The sequence below is a fragment of the Myzus persicae genome, unplaced genomic scaffold (genome assembly GCF_001856785.1).
Source record: "Myzus persicae strain clone G006 unplaced genomic scaffold, MPER_G0061.0, whole genome shotgun sequence".
Lineage (NCBI taxonomy): Eukaryota > Metazoa > Arthropoda > Insecta > Hemiptera > Aphididae > Myzus > Myzus persicae.
Genome location: NW_019102160.1, coordinates 357,555 through 382,240, shown reverse-complemented (window position 1 = coordinate 382,240; position 24,686 = coordinate 357,555). Strand labels below are relative to the sequence as shown.

The window sequence follows — 24,686 nt, the reverse complement described above, 5'->3', positions numbered from 1 at the left end:
CAAGTTGTATTCTGTGATGACCCAACCTAACCCATGCTCTTGGTTTATACGGAATTTCAAATGTAATAGTAGCTAAATTGTAATTAATTGCACGTTGTTTGATACCTTTATAAAATCCCGTTGGAATCTGGAAACAATTTTTCTACATTTAAAATAAAATACTATAAAAAACGATAAAAAATGGTGAAATGCTCATAACTAAAAATTTAAAAAAACTGCAAAATAAAATTTCTCAGATATCATATTATGATGTATTCGCTGACAAGAGGCGAATCAAATTAGTACCAAAACTAACTTCATAATATGTTATTCGCGTTTACCCCGAGAATATTTAAAATCAAAAGTGCATTAAAATCCCATCATAATATCTAATTATATAACACAATAATATGGCTTATAAATATATATTCTATATATAAAAATGAGTGATTCTTTGCAATTTGTTCTCTATAGACTACTATAAATACATACCTAACCTCAGAAACTACTGGTATGTTTTCAGTTAAAGTTAAATCAATAAAGATTCCTTAATAGAAAGATAGATTAACTTTTAACCCTGGCAAAGGTGGGTAACACTGCAGCTATAGTATTATAATGTCATCGTGTATATAATATTATAATGTCATCGTGTATATAATATTATAAATACTACGGGTGTCACACGATTGAGCACTTTTTAACTTATTTTACTTGCAAAAAACCCAACACGAATACATGATTGCGCATTACAAATATTTTATACTGTTTCAAAGAAATTTACAATTTATTGTCCTAATGTCCTAATTGTCTAATGTATATAATATATATAATGACTTAGGTACTTACATTACTAATACTTTTCATATTATACCTTTTATTGTAGGTATATTTATTTACTATTTATGTTAATTTACTTTATTTTACTCATTGATTTGATATTCTAGTTTTGTTGTACTTTATTAAATGTTAAATTATAAATATATGTATTGCCTGACACGAAAGAAAAAAATAGGTGCATTAAAATATTTAACTGTTTACAATATACCGTGTGTATTAAACTATAGTATAATTTATTATTAATTATAATAATTTAATGCAACGATAAAAATAATTTTCTGTGCTCAACCGTGGTTGAGTCGTGTTTTCTCAAATGTAAAAAGGTAAAAAATGCGCAGTCGTATGCACTGAATACTGCAGCTGCAGCAGAGACGTCCACCGGAAAAGGTTTGAGATATCGGGACATGCGATCTCCGAGTCGTTTTTGTGATACAGGGAAACCTACCTGCGCATAATATTATTGTAAAATACGCGCAAAATGTCGCCGCCCGGTCAGCGTGGTCACGTAATTAGTACGCGCGCGGGGACGGCGGGAGAGACGGTGCCAAACGTCGCGCGGCCGACAAGGTTTAGGTCACGGCCCGCGTGCAGGAGGGGCGGACGGATTCGCCGCCGCCGTGCGATATAAATATAAAAACGCATCCGCGACCGTGACACTGGACCACGTCGAATCGAATCGGTCGGTGTGCACATCACACACATACACGAGTCGTCCGGGCCGCAAAACGTTTCGCCAAACACTCGACGCGCACCAGACAGACCGACCGACAGACAGACGGACGGACAGACGGACAATAGCTCGTCCCGTAAGCGCACAACACTTGCACCGCACAGCAGTACAAAATGATTGCCGGCCACCGAATGTGCCTGTTGACGCTGGTCGTCCTCCTGGCGGCCACGCAGACCCTGCAGGCAGCCACCCCGAAGCCCGACAGGGGACAGGTCCGGTTCACCGACAACCAACACATCCCTGTCCGGCCGAAAGCAGCCGTCGCCGAACCGGCCAAGACGAAGTCTTCGTCACCGACCAAGTCTAAAAAGCCGTCGGTACCCGCGCCAGCGGACGCCAAGAAAAAGACGCCCGTCAAGCCTTCCGTCGCCGCCGCGGCCGCAGCTGTCAAGAGTGAGTATACATTGTGTTATTATATTTAAATTATAATTATGGGATTAATATGTGAATAGTTATTGCTATTATTATTTTTGCAACCGTACATTCTGAAATAAGACAAGAAAACGTGTTACAACTTTGTACCTAACTGTCAGTAACAAAGCTATTGGTTTTGCTGTTTGTCATTTGTATGACTAAAAAATAAACTCGTATTATTAAAAAAAGGGTAGTTAAGCAATTGATGAAAATTGGGATACGACAATGCCCGAGCCCCCAAGTCTAAACGAGTAATCTTTTTGTTTGCAATTCATACTTTTTTCTTATTTATACAAAGGGTTACATTATGTTTCTTTTTTCTGTTAGGGATTATTACTTATCTTCAAATTGTTTTGCTGAAATCAACAGAATTATCCTGGCACACGTTTTACGTAGGCACGTTTCAAAAATACCCAAGCAGCGATTTACGTAGCATATGACTGCGACACTTTTTAGGGGACGCAATTTACCAACTCAGACTATATTTCTTACGAATCTAAATCGACCAATGTAGTATCATACGGCTAAAAAAGAATTGTTATCCCTGTTTGAAATGCTTGTTTCCGCTTTGCAGCGAAACGCAATCGATATGTATGCTATCTAAGACTGTTATACAATATCATAATTAATAATATACATTTTCACCCTTTTTTAAAAATAATATTAGCAAAGTGTAGCTAATAAACTTAAGTTCTGCAGCAATCAACATTTGTTGAAACATTTGCTTCCTAATTTTCTCATATAAATTTCAAAACTGCGCCCAAATAGAGACGATAATAATTTGAACCGTGAGTGTATAATATTATGATCTGTATTTAACGAAAAACGGCGTATTGGTATCTGATTTTTGATTTTCTGATACAGACAATATACAAGTTAATTAAATCATACATTTAAATGTACTATATTAGAAAAATAGTAGTTAGCATAAATTTATTATAAATAACCTCCTAAACAAAGAAATATATTTTACTCACTATCAAACAAAAACTGTTACAATTGTAACAAACTATTAACTGACTATACAGTCTAAAAAACGTATATATATACGTTTTTTATATATATATCCACAACCAAATTAAACCGATTTGATGGAAATATCTACTAATTTATTTTACACATAAGTTCATAATAATATTATAATCAAAACCCACAATATAAACATAATTACATTTAGCTGCTTATGAAAAATAAAAAATTCAAAATAAACATTGGGTATAAAATATATAATAATTAAACGGTACATATGTTGTCTATCTCATATAAACATAAAATACATAAGCTGAATACTAATAAAACTGAAGTTAAAAAAATACATTTTCAATTTCAACGAATTTCAAATTATAAGCTTTATATTAAGTATCTAAACGAAATTGGTTGATCATCAATACGTACCGATTCTATCATTTAATTTTCAACTTTTTTATGCGGAAGTATATTCATAAAGCTTATAATTTAAATGAGATCTTTTCATTAGTTTTACAATAATAGGATTTGATTGAATTATTTTTTTATGTACACATTTTCTGACAAAAGGAGCAGAACACTCCTTTTCTTTAGAACAAACATGTTACCATCTATTGATTAGTTGACATCACCTAAAATTGTATTTAAGCATAAAGTAAATACGAATATAAAATAATTTATACACTTTTCAGTGGTTTTCTTAAAAATATCGAAATATAACATACTTCACAACCCCGTGTAATCTTTAAGAGTAGTGTTGTTTTTATTAGAAGGGATAAAAAAATTGACAAACTAACGTTTTTGTGAAAGCAGTAAACAGTATAGCTAGTCGTGAAGTTTAGGTTCAAACATTGTATGTATGAAAAATATATTGTCAATTATTATGAAATTGTATAGCTGTTACCGTTCAGTTTAATTGAAATATATCGTTAGCGGTATCGCCTGCAGTTATAATGCATTTCTGCATTATAAACAAATAAAAATATGTTTTTTTAAAACAGGATTTCAAATTTACATATCAACTTCTTTTTACAACAATATTTTTTATCGATCGGTGAACGTGTACAATTAAATCTCCAAATTTCGTAAATAAGATATAATAACTATAATATGATAATTATTTCAAAAACTACGGAATGTTTGTTTAGCTTTTCAACAATTTTATTGTTCGATTTTAGCACCCGTGAAATTATTTTCTTTTGCTCATTATAATATTTTGGAAGTATGACAGATAGCTCATCGTTTGCATATGCATATATATGCATATTTGTATTAATGCAAAAAAAGTTTTAATATAATTACGATCGAACAAGGTCATTCACTGACCGGACAACCAGTTTTGTAATAGTCGTAAAAAAAATCCTAAATAACGGGTCGTTATGAAATCGCCTCATGCTGTCATCGGCACACATCCATAATCTAATAATAATATCCTCAGTACTCCATTCCAAAAAAAATACTCGACTTTGAAGTGTTAACGACCGTACCTATAAACATAAAAAAATATATATTTATACATAGATGCAATTTTTAATTGGTCGTATTTACCTACCTCCGGTCGGCCATCGTCTCGGATGACTAATCCATAAACGTTTAGTAATTCATCGAGACGTCTCGTTACTTACATCTTCGACGAAGGAAATATTCATTCGACAGCAAAAAAAAAAAATCGCTTTTATTAAAAAAAAAAACTTGTATCTCAGAGAATAATAATAAAAGAAGAAAAAAAATGATACATAAAGATAATAATAATAGGTAGCGCGATTCGACGTAAACAAACGGTCAGCATCCGGCCAGTAGCAGTTGGCAATAATAATTCAAAACGGCGCAATACAGGTTTCCCAGCACAGTTTTTCCAGCGCGCGTATGTCATCACCGTACGGCCTTATACAGCTATATATCACGCTCCGTATATATATACGCGTAATACGTGCAGTAAACGCTATTCGTTTGGAGACACGTTATTAATTTTTGCACTTGATTCGCATAGTAGACATATAAATGTATTATTATTATAACAACGAGACGAATATAAAAGAATAATAAGACGTTTACGGTGGCATGGAAAAATAAATATAATAAAAATAATAATAATAATTCAAAATATAAAAATACTTTTAATATTATTTTTATTATTTACTTCGGTTCCCATCGTATGTTTGCTGCACGCCGCACACATCCAGATCATTGGTCATGCAGTTGTCTGGCGGCCGCGCGATGATGTTTCACACATTACGTACGACACTCACACAAACGAGACGAGAATGTGTTATAATATTATTGTTGTGTTTGTTGTGTGTGTGCGTGTGTGAACCGTCTATGTGTGCGTGTGCGTGATTGATGGTGAGAAGCCTTGCCGATACATGCGAGTGCCAAAACCGTAGCGTTAAAGTCTCTGCCAACCGTGTATTATACATTGCCTACAACCTGCTGCAGTACTCGCCGATCTACAAGCTTACATTATGAACACGCATTTTCGATGTTTATCTCGAAACCATTCGGATCACGTTTGAATTATCAAATTGTTTTTTTCTTTTATCTGTTTTTCGATAGTTACCTATACATATATTTGAAATACACAAAAACAAAAAATAAAAAACGAAAATCGTTATAATATAATATATTTATTCGAAATAATAATATTGATATACTATATTATAATAACATTATATTACATTATGGTGGAATACCACTTGTCATATTCCCACGGGAAACGTGCAGATGGGCCTGACGGTCTGCACTGCAACAGTGAATTACACCAGTATATAATATACATATAAAGGTGTCTTCCTATACATAAATATGCAATATATATATATACCTAGGTATACGCATATAATATATAGGCGGTATGCCGCGAACCCGTAGACGGTGCTTACGTGTCTGTCAGACTTAACTCGTTTCTCACTGCAGTTTATACGCATATTATAATAATTATTAATATGCATGGACCTGAGGGTCTTACTGGTTTTCGGGATGATAATATGATGGCTCGCGCGCTCATAATACGGTTACGGCCGGTCGATTACACAACTCGAGGGGAAGGACCCCTCCGACCTCCACAGACGACATACAACATCATCATCATCGCTGAGATTGCATACACCTGTTTTTTTCCATCTTCTCTTCTCGTTTTAATATTATCGCAATATTCTCGGTATTTTTATTATTACTATAATTTTTTGTTTGGGGGCCAAACACGTGTTTGTGTATAGGTATAAACCTATACGCACCGGCGGCGTGGCACTAACGGCGGATTTCCGTCGACTTCCGATCGCACGGTTTGTCGGTGGTTATTGATTTGTCAGGCACCAATACGCACGAAACCGAAATGTGAGGTCCCGTGGATATCGTTCACGTTATGTACAAGACAATGCGAGTCGTACGCAACGACAGGTAGAAATTGTATTTTAATATCTTCGTACTTTGTTGTTAAACGATTGGTTTCCGTTATTTTAACAATGATTTTTTTTTAAATATTTTTCACACGACCGTTGTTAATTATATACACTTTATCATATTTTTGAGCTTAAAAAATATTCTTATCCATATGCATTGTTATCAGTTCAATCTTGATCTACTACTCTGTCCGTTTCAAGACAACGACCCAAATGATATGCGTTAAACAGCACTCCGTAGTCGTCATAGGTATTAGGTAACACTCTATAACACATAACTATAATAAAGTAGACTTATACATAACTACATAACTTTATGTGTTGTCTTATACTCAAATTGGTCAATAAAAAACATAAGTACATATTATATAATATGTAATATGAATATGTATACATAGTAATTTTCGTACTCTGGCACTTAAAAAACAACGAGTGTTTTCCGATTGGTACCCATGTATATCTTACACATTATATTCACCGTTATCAAAATATTATACATATATAGGTATAATAAAGGTACTACACATAATGTAGACACTAATTTATCTGACCAATGAGCTCTGAAAACAGATTCATTATTAATTCTGAAAATTCGATTTTGAATGTCTATAGTCTATACCTATATAATATAATTTGATAACATATATATTTTTCTCTGATGTTAAAATACACGGGTTACACAAAAATCTAATGTTTGACACGGTGCAGTGTATCTGAATCGGTAGTAATTAATTTTTATATGAAATCCATGTAAAGTCGTTCGCGTACTATACGAATTTACATAATCCTATGTTTGACCTATGCCGGGTGATATTATGTACGCGTAAAATGGAATTATGTGTAAAATCAAACGGAATTCTACGAATTAAGCGCAACACTGTATAATACAGTTGTATATTTGAAATATCAAATTTAGTAGACCTATTATAATAGCAACAGTACCTTTATAATAATATGACAACTAAATATTTGTTGTTTTTTTTTTTGAGTTGGTGATTAACGTGTTTGCAAATCGTTAAACTAGTGCGTGGGTACCATAAACAGCCTAAATCGTTGAGCTAATGGGCTTATGGTTTTAGAAAAAAAAAAAATAATCCGTCGTATTATTATAATTACATCCCACGCACATTTTTCTCTATGTAGTTTTATTTTGAAGTTTATAAACAAAAAAACCGTGGTTTTTTATTACACTCGAAATGTTGAGTAAAAACATAAAAAAAACTATAATATTATGGAGGCTTTTATTTTTCTTGCCCGTGACATCCGTCTCTGTTCCTATTCGCTGTTTTTACTTTGGATTGTATAATATAATATTTATAACATTTGAAATTCCCCAAGTGATTATAATTACTTGGAATATGAATATCCTCCTGATGGTGGTTCTTGCCATTTGAACACCTCTCCGACGTTTCGCGCACTATATAGTAGAAATAAATAATCCAACGAAAAGATTTATCGATCTACTTAATATATCGTATTAATTATTACGGAAATCCGAGGTGTAAAAGCATATGATAATATGCTCGCGTGGTAGACAGCAGCTGAGTCACGTCACGTTCTCATTATGCATTTTCGCAAACTCCAAAACATATAATATACATTAATACATTATCATGCATTTTTCGAGACATCGTTGCTGCGGGCCCCCTTTTATATATTATACTGCAGGAAATCCATCGACGCACTGTGTACGCTACGAAGATGTAAAATCTCGAAATGGACTTTCCGTCTCAAACCACTCTGCCCACATAATAATAATAATAAAGTGGCACTATATAATATATATCTATATATACCGGTGCTGCAGATTGACTAGAAACCGATGTCGCGAAACTGCTGCAGTATCGGACACTTCGACGACGATACACGACAGTTCGACCGCGGAGGCGTAACTCTCTTTTACATATGTTATGTATACTTGTATCTCTTTTTTATACGTCTTAAATTAATATTATTTGCATCAGCGCTGTGTAGCACAAGTCGACCGCGATGGTCCGTTTTTTATTTATGGCGTCCGGCCCAGAATGCTGATCCTATATCCCGCGTCGCCGCTGTACAATTTAATATGCCGGGTGCATATTTAATCGTATCGAACTTTCCAAAACCATATTAATATTGTGAGCGACCGAGCACTCTAATAATATAATATAATATAAGCGCGTAGTCGACCGCGTTCTATATAAGTAATACGTCATATTGCAGTCGTCTGAGCGTCTCTATATCGTCGTATGTAGGTACACATTTGATAATTTATTTATACAACTGGTTCCGTATCGGCTATAAAATGACGTTATGTAGGCCGTTTTCTACGAGCGTGCGCGTATACGCCATACAAATTAGTCACTTTTATAGTTATATATAACCAGCCCCTGTATATAAAAGGACACACAATGTATGAACCCAATATGCTATATTCAATAATACGAATGAACAACACGATGAATGCACTTGCTAATCATATAGGCGTGGACACGGGGTCAATGGTGGCAGGAAAGGTTTTTGTCTCTTCTACAAACTCAGAACCTAGAATTTTTTGCAAATAAATAGAGTTACGAATGACCGTTCTACAAAAAGTTCGTCACTCTTCTAGTTCATGCGAAGAAAGATCTTGTTTAGAACTTGGTTTATTGAAAACGTTGTTACTTGTAGACTATATAGCTGTTCCGCCAAGATCCAATTAGTAGACTGCTGAAAACCTTTATTGAAACATTTAAAATTAATATTGTTTAGTTTAATTTTATTAAATAACTTTATGTGCATAATAGTTTAATAATTCACTAATTCGTGTACCTTACGTGTAGTGTTTTGGGAAAAAATGAGTTAAATGTAAAAATAAATTGATCATTATAAAGTATAAACACAATCATTAGGTCTACTGCAGCCCTGCAGGCCTATATATTAGGTATTAGGTATATTATATGCAATTTAAGAACTCGCTTTGTATTTACTAATTAATATGTAGTACCCCCATGCAATTATGTAAAAAATATATCTCATAAAGGGGTTTTAACTTTTTCTGTATTAAAATAGGACGTCCTGTCAAGAATGTGTACTGTGTACTGTGTACGCCTATATATACACCTAATATTATGTATACATTTTATTATATATATATTGTATATTATACACTTAAATACATCGCCTATCGGTGCAGCAAAAACGGTTTTCCGAGACGTCTCGATTAATTTCACGGATTTTCGTTTGGTCATCGCGTAACTATGTAGCTGTACCTCGGCCACCTATATGTATATGCTGCACGATGTATATGTACATACATCAGCCATGTTGTATATACGGGTATTATACAACAATAATAATAATTTCACACGCTAAACAATTATACGGACACACGCGGATGGTATAATAAATAATAATAAATAATAATACGATAACGGACTGTCCGTCCGGGAGGCGGTGATGCTGCGTAAAATTTAAAAAAAACAAACAAACAATAATATTACAACGGACCGCCACTGTTGCTCGTTTGCGAGGAAATTCGCGACCAGCGCCAGACACTGGTGTTTCGGAATAAATTCTCAGACCGACTACCTTTATAGGTTCAATACACATTTATGGTTTCGTCCTGACCGCCGCCGGTCGCTTTATATTTATTATTATTATTACTATTATTATATTGTACGACGTGAGGTAGAAACCGTGTACACATAATAATAATAATAATAATAATAATAATATAATCGTATACCCGTCTTCGTCGTCAATTACATTATCATTGTTTCGTTGTTGTTGTTGCTTCTGCTGGTGCTGTTGGGCTCTTCGGGCGGCGGATGAGACTCGCATACTAGTGCACACTTCCCTGCACGTCTAGCTGCAAGAGTTCCTCCGAGTCGATTGTATTTTCTCCCCCGGTGACCTGCAAATTTTTCAAATGCGGAAATGCGATCAAACGAATCCGCCGATAACAATTATATTACGCCCACACAATACGATCTACTACACGACTTTAAAATTTTTATTATTTAGAAAAAGCGTGTTTTTATTGAATTAATTAATTTGAGTACAACGATCATATTATGAACTCGTATGTGATAAATCTCGCGGGCAGAATCACTTTTACGTAAAATGCGGCTAAGTTATATTTACTTATTTTACAAGTCGTACATCGAACTCGTGGATAAAAACATCTGAAGTAAATAGGTATACGGTTTTTAGGAGGACCTGAGCATTATTCAAATTGTCGAGACCGGATCAGAACTTATTAAGTTGCTGTATAGGGTTATTATTCGCCTTTAGAAATCGTGAAACAAATAAAATGAAATATTAAACGAGTCCCAATATTATCTGACCTAATCCCTGCAGCGTGGCTCATACCCCGTGCATAGTCGTCGTTATATTATGTACAAACTGCTGGTGACGTGACGAACTCGAATTTTTCATAGGCTATTTTTATAGTGCCATATTTCACCCACCCAACTATCCAAAACCCGATAAAAGCGTTTTCCGTCATATTTCTAACCACCTTTCATAGTAATTACCAAAATACTATGTAGTATACTAAATTATTATTACCCATTTGCCATTAACCTGCACCCATCCATCAAAAAAAAAACTCTGAGGCAGCCGATTCCACCCTCTCCACATCACTTTTGAAATGTTGACATTATTATATCACTCGATTGCCGCCGCTAAACCTCCTTTGAAATCGGGTGCGGAATTGAATGTGCGCGAAGACATTCTTTACTTATAGGTACGGATAGGACCTGGTAATGTATATACGCATACCACCCCTGCCCCTCCCTTCCATTTTGCTTCGACCACCCTCGGCCATGTCTGCCATCGTCGGCTTCTTTTGCTGTCGACGATTTATTCGCATTATTATTACGCCGCTCGTTCAAATCGCATTGGTTTTTCATTATATTTTTTACGCGCCACTCGTAAATCGTCGTCCGTCTTCGGTATTCCAACGCCGTATCGAATGTTTATGCGTCCCCGTTCGGTCACATTATATATTACCTTTATTATTTGCGTCTACTGTAAGTTGTATAGGTAGGTATTCCGTCTAAAACGGATAATATAAAATCGAATCGCTGCAGCCGACCATTATTATTCCCGATGTGTAGGTATATGTATAAACAGATGGGTTCTGCGGCACAAAGACTTTTTGTTTCGTTCTAAATGACGGTCGAAGGTCGCAATTTTTTTCCGATTCCTTAGCTAGTAACTACCAACTACTGGTAAGTACCTACTCGTCGCTGAGACGGTTCAACGATTCGAACATGTATACTTCACTTCGGGCTGCGGCGTACCTATATACATGCAGTTGTGGTCGTTAGAGCCTGGACCCAATTGGATGTATAAAAAATATATAAGTACTATACTATAATATAATAATAATATCCACCTTGGCCGGGATGTTAAATTATTGTGAAAATGTGTAATGCACATACATGACGCCTAGCTGATGACTGTATTTTATAATATTTATGTATTATTATTGCCATAGGAGGCACTCGGTCATCATCGACTTGACGTTTGTCGCCTCACCCGAAAATTAATATCATCGTTACGTTTTATCGCCGAAAGCGCGCATTGCGACATTTTACGCGACTATTAAGCGCGGAGTCACAAAATTCGCGTTTCCGTTCGCGTTCACCTCGACGATGTTACGACCTCTGTACATCATAATAAGCGCTGTGCACGTTTATGAAGTTCGTCGAATTTCATCACGTCGCAGTTGTTTATATTTCGACTGTATTGACTATATTATTGAGAGCGTGGGGCTAAATCGATGTCACCGACAGAATTATTTTATTAAATTGGACGCTTACCACGAGTTAGCAATAATTACCGAATTTGTTCCGATGAACTCTTGTTTTAATAATACGACTATTTTAAAATTAATATTTTCAAAAATGTATTAGACTCACAACTAGTTTGTCCTTCTCAGTTTTTACTCAGACTTGGTAGTGTTTATCTGTTTATAGAATAACCTTTATAATGTAATTATAATATATAACTGTGGAGCTCGAACTTAATGCTCATAAAAAGAAAACACATGCGTGCATTTAAGTGCTTAAAAAAATACAAGTATGCTAATCTTATTTAAGTATAAATCTTTTATAAAACTACTTATACCTTATAAGTTATAACTGTTAAGCCTAGAGATAATAGTCTTAGAAAAGTTATACTTTATTGTTACTATACTCTTAAAATAACATGCCTAAATAATAATACAAATACCTGCCGATATTTTTAAATTGTTATAGCATAATTTCTAAAATAACTTTATTTAAATAAATAGCATTAAAAAGTTTGATTGAATACAATTTTTATTATCGTGGTACACATATTATTGTATATGGTTACGATTGTTTGGTGATTGAAAACATAACATAATACAAAGCGTATGGTATAGAAATCTTGTATTTTATGCATACAGTGAAAAGTAATGGTTATATCGGTTTAAATTTCTGAATTTTTGAATTGTTTCATAATTAATCAATAATCATCAAATATGCTCTATAAAACTGTAATATTAATAAATATACCCTTAAGACCGACAAATAAATATTATACAAAAATATGCACTTTAAACTTTTAATAATTTTTGCGTAGTTTCTACCTTACTTGGCTATATATAAATCTAATAGCCGTGAAATGCAACAACTACCCAGCCCTAAGTTTAATAGTACATTATGTAGTAATGGTTGACACGTTTGTGTCTTGTCTACAAAGTCAATCTATAGCACTCATCGGGCTAACCGATTGCGTATTTCCCGTTAAATTATATTGTCGATCGTGTGCGAAATAATATGTTTTCCCGGGAACGCGAAACGGTTGGCAAACGCGTCCGCGCCGGCATTCCTGCTCATCCGTCCGCGGGGAACGATTATCGGTTACCCACTGGCTACCACTACTATAAATTGTGCACACGACACGCGGCCGAGCGGAATGACAATAATTGTAATTATAAAAAACGAGCCCGTACGACCGTCGAACACAATCGAACGTTGTATCAACAACGTAATAACTAATAATAACAATAATAGCCGACGACAATCTCCTAACGATCTGGACGGCGACCTGTAGGATTATATTATTATTATTATTATTATTATTATTATTATTATTATGGTGTGCGACGCTACCCGTTCATTCCGGATTCCGTTTCTGCGCTCTTGTAGAACATTGAGCCGGGTCGTGTTCGCACGGGCGGCGGCGGCGGCGGCGGCGGCAATAATGAGCAAGATAGAAATCTTGTCTCGTCCCCGCGCAAAGCGATTGTATCGGTTCCAAAGGGGCCACCGGGTTAACCGCGTGTGCTGCAAATCTAATCGACCGCCATAATAATATTCTATTATTTATATTATATTATTATATTGTTGTATTTGCGAACCGATGGCGTTTAACGAGGTTACGAGTCTTCAACGCGCGCCCACGGCAAGGCATATTTTATATTATTATTATTTATTATTTTTTTTTTTTACTGAAAACGAACTGTAATCCAAAGCACAGTAGGTAAAATAGTTTGATGCAATGATAATATTATACACGATACGACGTGTTAATTATTAAAGGATTACATATGAAATAGTGAGGTGAGTTAATAGAACAAATAAAAGTCAAAGTATAGGTATATGTAACAAGTCTGAAGTTGCAAAGATACATAATAGGTATTATATTATTATTATACTAGATGAATACTGAATATTATAAAAATGTTGTGTACAGTCGTTGACACGCTGCAAAAAGGGGTTTAAAAATAAAAAATTATCAACGATCTATAGAAACAGATTTCAAAATGTAGTGTGCTCCCAGAATGAAATCTCCTAACTTTTAATTTTAAAAAAAATTATATTATATACTACATATTGTGTACTATCAACAGATAATTTAAAGGTTAAATTTAAGGGGTTTGCTTGTAAATTAGACGCAAGATGAAAAATTATACAAACCATAAGACTTCTCTGCTTTACATATTATTAGTGAATAATATTAGTGAAATATTATATGCAATTTATAGATTATTTATACTTGGTGTTAAATCGACGAATCCGACGAGGGTTAAACTTTTCTGATTTACTTAAATTAATGTGCTTAATAAATACTTTTTTCCTAATTTGCGTTGATATTTTGAAACAAAAGAGGAATTAACTCGATATACAACAAATTATGCCTCTTAAATCTTAATTGCTTCGGAATAAGTTCACCGCGGTCACGGTTTAGGTAAACAGGTAGGTAATCTAAGATTCAACTGGTACCTATGCGTAGTCCGACAATCGAGTCCCGTCATCGGACCACTGCAGCGATTGATTTACCGCACGCGCCTCTCATACCTATTATATAGTAATGTAATAAGAACGCGCGGAAATCAATTCGTATCCATCTTATACCCACATGCCTATTATAGTAGGTTCGACGTGTCCGAGACAGACAATACTTTTTATATGCGTACAGGTATTATACCCATACTACCTGTATGATATTATACGCGTCGGATCTATCGATCAGTGTTATTCTATTGTATTACACGCATATACCTCTACCTACCAACCTACCGTATACGCTTAAGCCTTAAGACGACAAACGAGCAAGTGAATCATGTTTTACCAATCCTACGTGTAGAAAATCACCGTCACGTGTCGCGCGTGGGCTTATTCGCACACTGTCATATAACACACTTTCTACTGTCGCTCGATCGATCAGACATACATACAACACACACACACACACACACACACACACACACACACACACACACACACATAATACAAGACGCGTATCGGCGCGCCACTGCGCCTATACCATATAGTAATCTATATGTATATATATATACCTCAATATAACGATAGTCGACGAGACGGCGGCGTTCGGTAACGGTAAAACTAATCCGATTTTTTTTTTTCATCGTTTAGAAAGAAAAATGACGCGATCTAAATTCGTACCCATATTATTACTATGACGTCGAGTATATAATATTATACATTCCGGACACGTAGGCATAGGTATCATATTATATACGACCTACACGGTCGCAGCTATGTGTAGTAGGTATGTACACGAATATAGTTATTGAATTATACATTATAATATTATACTACTATAATATAATACGATCTCTGTTCCGAACGGACGCGGCAGACTGCGGGCCGAACCCGAGAATTAAAATTATAGACGTAGATAATAGTAAAATCCGAAATTACTTGACGGACCTCCGGTACGGCGGCGTAAAACGAATTCGAGTTTTGGGCGTTTTGGCGGTATATTACATTGTACACACGCGTGTAGGTTTTATGAAAAATCTGTTAACGATTCTCCGAGGCGGTCTCTGTCTCTCCCTCTTTCTAATGAGTCCCTCTCGCTCTCTCTGTCTCTCTCTAGAATGAGTCTCTCTGACTATCTCTCTCGCGCTACACACATGGTTCCTTCCAGTTCGATTAGTGAAAATACGTATTTCTTTTCGTAAAATACGAACATAAAATCGTAATTTATATTATACGAGTAGACAAAGTGCCTAGCTATACATAATGCCCATCGTACGCCATAATATATTATATTATATTATAGGAGCCACCTACCTACCTGTATAATAATAATGATAATAATATTATATTATTTTTCTATTATAATATTATCGTCGTTTGCGCGTCTCCCGCGTCAGCGTCCCGGCGACGCGGGCGGCGGCGTCTAACATATATTTTATGCTAAACAGCGCGTCTGCGTGTGTTTCGAATATTTTCGATGATAGTATAGGTACCTACCTATATAATAATAATATAATATAATACGCGCACGGGTGTGCCGTCGGCCGATAAGATCGCGGTAAAGCCGGGCTCACGGAATTTCGTTTTGTTTTTTAAATGCAAATCTGACGCGTCCGCTGCAGCGGGAAATTCGCCGCTGGTGGTGCGCATTATTCGTCTCGATCTACATACACCCACCGTCGCCGCGTGCGCCTATTAAACGCATGTGCAGCCCGGTTTATCGTATTATAATAATATTATAATATCGAAATGACATACGTCTATATTATTATTATTATGTATCAGTGGTTTTGTTCTGTGTCACACTCGGCGTGCGTTTACGATTAGAATCGAAAGAAAGGATTTAGATTCCCACCACTGCAGCTGATGCACAGAGTATAAGTTGATAGAATTGAGTTGCATTCCACGTCATTGTTTACGACAGTGACATGAGCTCGGGTGACCAAGTAGAAAAAATGCTCGCAACCAGTGTTGGGTAGTTCTTTTTTTTTGTTAAATAAATTACATCACGAATACACTATATCTTTCAAAATTGTTATACAATCATTCTTAAGTTACTACTTTTTTGTTTTTGGTAAAGGTACAATACTATTATTTTTTTCAAAAATATCACTGTATTTTAATTATTATGTTGTCAGTATCAGCATTAACCAACTAATGACAATCAAAAATATAAAATTATATAAAATGTTTGTTTAAGAACAATAATAATGTTGTCTATCAAACACATTTTATTCTTTATCCGTGCAATGCATTGTTACTGTCAGATAATAGTAATCATGTGATATAATTACAATATATAATATGTACCTACATGCTATCAGCTGGTTTTTGGAGTATATATATTTTTTTTTAATGAAGGAATGAAGGAATTTTACTTCAAATAAGTAACTTAAATTACTTATAAATCACGTTTTCAAAGTCATTTTGTTTCAGTAACTTGTAGCTTAAGTTAAGTTATTCTCACTAGTGACACATGCGCTGTCAGACCATATATGTATAGTATATTAGTATGGGTACCTATAATGTAGTATGATGTGTGTCGTATTCATGATAAATCAGTCCCGTAGGCCGTTAAACGCATTATCGTGATTGCAGTTACATTACGATATGCTAATGATTTTGAAATAAATTACACGCCGAAACGAGATTCACGTTATATACATATACAATCAATTTTGGATGGTCCGATAATAAATAATATAAGCAACAAGCTCCGACGGAGATTTAAAAAACAATATAAACATATACTGCGGTATACATGTGATATAATACGTAGGTTTCTTCTGTGGATCTGCCTATATATGTCTTGTTTTTTACCGTTGTAATTACTACACAATATGGTTTGCCCAGTAGCCTTTATTTATTACAACTACCACATTATTATTATTATTATTATTATTATTATTATTATTATTATTACTGTTAATATAATATTGTTGTTACCGCTAGTACCTATACGACTCGGCCAGTATAAATACGGCCGGCTTTTCAATAATAATCAATAATGAAAATATTTATTCGTGTTACAAAAGACGCGTTTGTAGAATATTCGGTTTGTCTAAATGTATTATGTCAATATAATATTATAAAAAAATTAATTTTGACCTCCGGCTCAGTTTGCCGTTATTGTTGTACTGCATGGATACCGGTTTGAACATATTTTCAAATGGATTTTCACTTCACTATCAAACACTAAAACGACCGTTCCACGATCATTATTTGCGATTTCCTACATTACTATACTGATTTTACTCGTCGTGTTATAGTAATTTATTATTATACGTAAAACTCTTACGTGGTCTACTACTACTTTTTGTTATTTATTAGACTTGAATTACTTTTAAAGCTTTTTAGTTTTTATCACGAGGTATGAATATATTTGTATAAAATGTACATTAAATATGTATAGTTTTTATCGCGTTCACCGTAAATAATTACAAAGAGTTAATTTTGGAAAATATAATTCTCACTCATAATATCGAAGTTTTATAATTTTAACAAGCTGTCTGTTTTTCTTGTGTAGCTTGCCAATATTATTTTCTACACTCGTTTGTACACAGGAGATAAAACGGTATATTTGCATTCAAGCCATTAAGGACAACTGAATAGGCAACTTAAATAACATATTTATGTTGTCGTGCAGAAAAACTGGTATATAAGACGTATAAATAATCATTATTATAGACGCTTCACATCCGATAAATAAATCCCAACACGAATGCGCTAAGAGTTATGGTAATTAAAAATGATTATAAATTCGCAATAACTCCTCTGATTTATTTAGGTACACAATAACCTATACACATTTTAATTTTCAACTATAAATTCACGTTTCATATCTTTTTATTATACCTACTCACGCAAATAAACAATAATTGATATGAAACGTATGTAAATGATTTGATGTGTAATTCAATTTCATCTTAAATAACAAACGTCATTGCGTTTTTTTACATACTGAATTGGATACCATAGGTAATATTCAAATTAAATGCAATTCAACAATGCAGTTTTTATGTAATAATAATAAATTGAACGTCTAATAATAATTGATAATAGTAAATAATATGCACTTCTCAATGTATTTTTAACGAGACCTCGTCAGTCCAACGAACTGAACAGTTAAAGTTCGCGGACAAAGTACCTCTAGTGAATGTCTATAGTAAACGAGTCGTCACACTCGATTATTTACACACTCCGGCGTGTACCTACTCTGCCATATTAGGTACATCCGTGGTTTACTCAAGTATGTACGGCCCGAGAACCACAATGTCCAAAGGTACCACTTATTGTGTTAACTGACGAATTTGTTTCGAGATTCTGGTATACGAGTAAGTGAGCACCCTGCGCGTATATGGCAAATCCGCGCAAACTCCGCGAGACCACATGAGGCGGGCGAGATTTAATATCGTAGCGGTTGAGTCAAAACAACCGATCGTCTCCGTGGTGTAATATATAATAAATTTCTGTATGGTATATTGGTATGCATGGTATATTATACACATAGTTCCTTTTTATATGAAAACCAGTTCCTACTACGTTATACGGTGATTTGGTTTTTTCGGCTATTACTTTTATTTATTCATATACATTTTTAGCTTGCATTACAACCATTTGAATTTATATCCAAGATGATGATAAAAAATATAATAAATAAATAAAAAACATAAAGAATTATCGAAAACCACTTACGTGTGAGATTTCAAGTGGTCAAGGTTCAACGTCCCTAGGCCGTTATAAGAATGTGGCAAAATGTCAACAGGATTTTCACAAATACGCATGTATATAATTTATATTATATACCTGTTCGAAAACAACACTAGGACCAAAGAAAAAATACAAGATACCCAATAACAATAATCGAATGATCGCGATAAAATAATAATAATAATAATAAATGCGTAGGAACGGAAACCGTTAGCAAACAATCATGATCATCGATATTTTCTCTACACATGTACACAACTGTTGAACTGTTTAATCCATCAAACTTCCTAAAATCTTTGTCTAGTTTGGAAATATAATAATCATTCAAATACGTATATTACAGTTTTAATTAAAAAAAACTATCTATTGGGATTCGGGATATTATTATTATTATTATTACAAGTACCTATTAAGATTTTGGTAAACGAAAACGTTTATTTTTGATTAAATCTTGATTAAAAATGTAGTGTTTTTGCAGCTTCGTAAATTTAAATGATTAGTAGCGTCTCCAAATGTATGTGACAACGTGTTACTTAGGATCGGAAACTGATTTATTACGGTCAATCCGCATTCAGTGTTTTCCCAAACAAGTTTCTTAACCGAAAAACAACTTGCTCGGGACTGCAAAAACATGTATAGGTACTATATTATATTAGTCTGATGTCATTTTTGTAAGATTTGTTATTTAAAGTACAGTGGAATTAAAATATAAATTATAGTGAGGTTATTTTGCCGAATGAAAACCTGTTCCTAACGTATGGTCTAGCGTTTGTTATAGACCGGTTGTAATGAACGGCAAATTGGCGTAAACAAAAATAGGCTTAATGTCTAATATACATAATACCTATATATTTGTGAATACAGTTATATCCATTTAGTTTCTTAATTTAAATGAGATAACTTGTTTAATGTTTATATATTTTTTGGTACAGATTAATATTTTTATTTCGGAATAATTTATGATATAATATTATTCAATATACACATATATTTATTTCTTAAACCTTTTTTATTTTTCAGAATCTTCGAAACCAGTTCAAGACAAACAGAGAAGTGAGTTTGATGAATATATGCGTCAACAAATTCAACAATGGCAAATTGCAGTTGTAAATGGTCAACAAGTATCACCACCTGCAGGATCACAACCTTCCGGACAACCACCATCTAGTGTATGGATCCAGGTCCCAGCTAACGGATATTACCCTCCACCGTCATACCCATACCCGTCATACCCTCCTCAGCAATACCCACAACCATCTTACCCGCCTCCTTCTTACCCACAACCATCTTATCCGCCACCATCATATCCACCCCCGTCTTATCCACCACCATCTTATCCACCACCATCATATCCACCACCTGCATACCCTCAACCATCACCATATCCCCAACCGTCTCCGTATCCTCAACCTTCACCATACCCACAACAACCATTGTATCCACCACAACCTGCCCCGAGTCCAGTTTCTGAGGAGCAAGAATTATCTACTTCTGCACCATCAGAGGGAAACCCATCACAACCGGAAACACCTGGAGAAGCAACTTCTCAACCAGAATACCCATCTTCACCAGCACCAGAATATCCATCCCCACCAGCACCAGAATATCCATCTCCGCCAGCACCAGAATACCCATCATCTACGTTAGCTCCAGAATACCCACCATCTACTTCAGCACCAGAATACCCACCATCTACACCAGCACCAGAGTACCCACCGTCTACGCCAGCACCAGAGCCGGGAACTCCACCACCAGGAGTTTCTGAACCTGAAATTCCAGAAATCACTCAAGCTCCGGAGTATATTACTTCCAAACCAGAAGCCTCTACAGATCTACCAGAAGTGATCCCGACATATCCTGAAACACAACAACCCGAGCAGCCAGGAGTACCTTTATATCCTGGTCAACCAGGAGAAGTACCAACCACCGTGCAACCAGAAACTTCATCTGAAACTTCCACTGATCAACCAACTTATCCGGGAAAACCTAGTTCTGAAGCACCTGAAGAAGAACCAGAAGTCACTACTAGTCCAGGATCCACATACTCTCCAGATCCTGATTCTCCTTCACCGACTGGACCACCATCGACAGACGCATTAAAAGCTCAATGTAAGGAACCCAGAGGACAATTCCCGAGTGAAAGTTCTTGCAACAAGTTCATAAACTGTTGGGATGAAACTGCAGTCGAACAGACGTGTCCCGCAGGATTGGTATTTAACCCAGACAAACGATACTGTGACTATCCGGCAAATGTAGATTGTGGCTCTAAGCCTATAACAGGTAAAAATAATTTTTTTTTAATGATAAATAAAGGTATTAGGTATTATACAACGTATAATAATTTAAATTTACATTTTACTTTCTTAGTGGGGACTGAAAACGGCAATAACACAAAATGTCCAGACGGTTACGGAACGTACCGTAGTAAGGAAAATTGCGGAGCTTTCTATGTCTGTGTAGCTGGATCTCCAGTAGATTTTGTTTGCCCCGGTGGAACAAATTACAACGAAGTACACAATTGACAAAACAAATTATTTATTTATCCATTTATTTATTTATTCATTTATTTACTAAAATAATTTTTAGGATTTGAAAATCTGTGACTATCCATACCGTGTGAACTGCAACGGATTGCCGAGCAACCCTGAACCAATTGAAACGGCTACTGAAACCGAAGTCAACACCACATATGCCCCCGAAGTATCGTCCACTACTCCATATGTTCCGCTGTCTTCGGCTGAGTCTTCACCAGCTACTGAAATCGTTCCGACATCGTCGACGTCCACCGCTGTTGCCCCAGTCGCCGACCCAATAGCCATTTACAATTACAACTTAAGAAAAATACCACCAAGTACGCATTCGTAATAATATTACTGTACACGCCGTTAAACAAGCGCATAAAATTAATATCTACATTTTATTCCACAGGCATGGTAAATACCGGCGTGCGTTGTAGTCACAAGAGTATTTACCGACTTACACCAGACTGTTCTTCGGTGACCCTCTGCCGCAACGGATTCACTAACATCCTCAACTGTGGACATGCTACCAGCTACGATATAGTCAGCCAAAAGTGTTTGCCAAGTCAAAGAGCAAACTGGTAAGTCAAACCAATAGATAAATTTATTAATTACCTACCTATACAAGGGACCTAAATAGTACAGATAACTATTTAAATCCTTACCTAAGTTTTACATTTTTAATATTAATACAGTTTATTCTATAAATTGAAATAATATAAAAGTCAAGCTTAGTGATAATTATTATATATCATCAATAATGTGAGCATTTATATATTTTTATTAGCGGACGATCAGCCTAGATGCACAGTAATTGATGATAAGTAAATGGAGACTCGACCATTGAAAAAATAAACAACCCAAAAACAAACAAGAATTGTATCTGTCTGTATTGTTCAATCAACATTATTATTAAGTTATTTATTATGAAATGCGTAATGTAATTCTCATTTCTCATATAATTTTTTGTGCCCTTTTGGTATATTCTTTTTTCAACAGTCGGTAACGATATTTTATGCGTACGATTTGCGGATAAAGAAAATACTGAACACAAAAGTATAAGCAAATAATTTATATTTAATAATTTATTACTTTTTAAATGTATTATCGATATTATTCTAAAATAAATTGATCGTTAAAATACGAGTATTTAAAAAAATATAACAACGTGTTAATTCTTTTGGTCCGATCAACAGTCAACATCCCGCTTGGGTGTACCTATTTACACTGAAATTATAATATGTACATTATTATTGTTATATATATTTATATTTGTTATTGTTTTTAATTGTCTCGATACAAAATTTAGTTACTCTGCAGATAATATAGATATATAATAGGTAGGTACTAAATAAATTATTTTTTTTGTTATTCCTTCAGACAAATGTTACATTATATAATTGATGCATAGAAAGAGGTACTTATAGAGTATTCATATAAATTGTCCACTCAAAAATGTAAAACATCGACCGAATTACGCCTCTGACTAGATGATATCATTAACCTAATATTATTAGGTATCTACTTCAACAATGCTTTAACAATTTCGTAGAATTTGGGCTCCTGCCTCCCCCTCCCCTTTGTATATCAATTTTTGCTAGTGGTGATCTTATGAATCATAAGCCTTCGGCTTTGGAGGTGATCAGACAAAAATGATATAATTATTCTAATGCATCTTGTTAATATTGCTTGTTGGAGAATTATTAAATTATTATTATTTTTATTTTGGCTATGTCCGTTTATAAGATATAAATATTTATATTTCATCATATGAAATGAATGAAAGTATGAAATACAACAATACTTACGATATGACGTTTGTTTCCACTAAAAATTCCAACATGGTTATCGTCAAGGTGCACTGTTGGCCATTTACTGTTTAGTTGTTCATTTACCAATTTGAAAATATTGAAACAAGACTCCTTACTATTTAATTAAAATAATTTTAAGTAAAGTGATGCAAAAACTTTTAGTTCAAATATCCAAATATCGATTACAATAATTAATAAACGTTAACATTTTCAGAAAAATCTTCTGAAACATGTAGGTTCTCCTTTGAAAAACCAAAGTTGTTACTACTAGTAGTAGGATATAACTTAAGTATTAACGACAATTTAAGTATTCAAAAATACTATCATTTTTAACTAAATTTAAAAATTCCAAAAATAAAAATTATTAATACATACATCATATAAACATAAAAATAGTGTGATCGTGCTTAACAATTCACCCAGTACATTATTTTGACTACAATTCCCTACAGTACCTTACTACTAAGTACTATACTAAGTACCTACCTTACTCAAGGTATTATATTTCCTAAAAATTATAAAAATTATATTTTTTTTTGCACCAAACATTGGCCGTTTGCGCTTGTTTCAAAATCAGACTGCAAAGGAAAAAGATTTCCTCCCCACCTTGCCCACTCAAATGAAGTAATTGAGTTTATTATGTTCATGTTTTACATAACCATACATTTTGTTAAATGTACAGTGTTAGAACTATATATATATATATATACTATATATATTTATAAATACTGGTTTATTACTCACATGTATATGGACTTTTAAAGAGCAAGCCCAACGCAAAATGATCATATAATTTCCATATATACAAGTTTGCCATTAACCTCATCATGCTATATATCTTAGATCCCTGATATTATTAATAAAAAATAATTAGATCTTAAAAATGTACTTTCATCACAAATTCTGATCACACTTTTGTTTTTATGATTATACTTTAAAGTTAACATAATATCAACAATATCGTATTTCAAATGTAAATATTTCAACAATGAGCTAGATAACTAAAATAAACCGAAAATATTAAACTTCTATAATATTGTGTTGCCTATCCTGATCGCCGTGTATTCATTATGGTAATAATAAAATATACAAAAAAA

The 24,686-nt window shown here is 34.3% G+C and overlaps 1 protein-coding gene across 1 annotated transcript; it reads left to right on the top strand.

Moving 5' to 3' along the window:
* The first annotated feature begins 1,454 nt into the window (after window positions 1-1,454).
* On the top strand, window positions 1,455-22,757 carry LOC111031423 (proteoglycan 4-like). Its single transcript, XM_022311344.1, has 6 exons — window positions 1,455-1,939; window positions 20,280-21,539; window positions 21,627-21,769; window positions 21,846-22,110; window positions 22,188-22,359; window positions 22,566-22,757. Exons 1-6 carry the CDS (start codon window positions 1,660-1,662, stop codon window positions 22,579-22,581), a joined length of 2,136 nt encoding a protein of 711 aa, XP_022167036.1. The 5' UTR covers window positions 1,455-1,659; the 3' UTR covers window positions 22,582-22,757.
* Window positions 22,758-24,686: the final 1,929 nt, after the last annotated feature.

Bases quoted from the DNA above. Each gene is read 5' to 3' on its own strand.
- LOC111031423 (XM_022311344.1), top strand. From the start codon at position 1,660: ATGATTGCCGGCCACCGAATGTGCCTGTTGACGCTGGTCGTCCTCCTG. The intron at 21,540-21,626 runs GTAAAAATAATT...TTACTTTCTTAG, and splicing joins TGGCTCTAAGCCTATAACAG to TGGGGACTGAAAACGGCAAT. The intron at 22,111-22,187 runs GTACGCATTCGT...TTTATTCCACAG, and splicing joins CTTAAGAAAAATACCACCAA to GCATGGTAAATACCGGCGTG.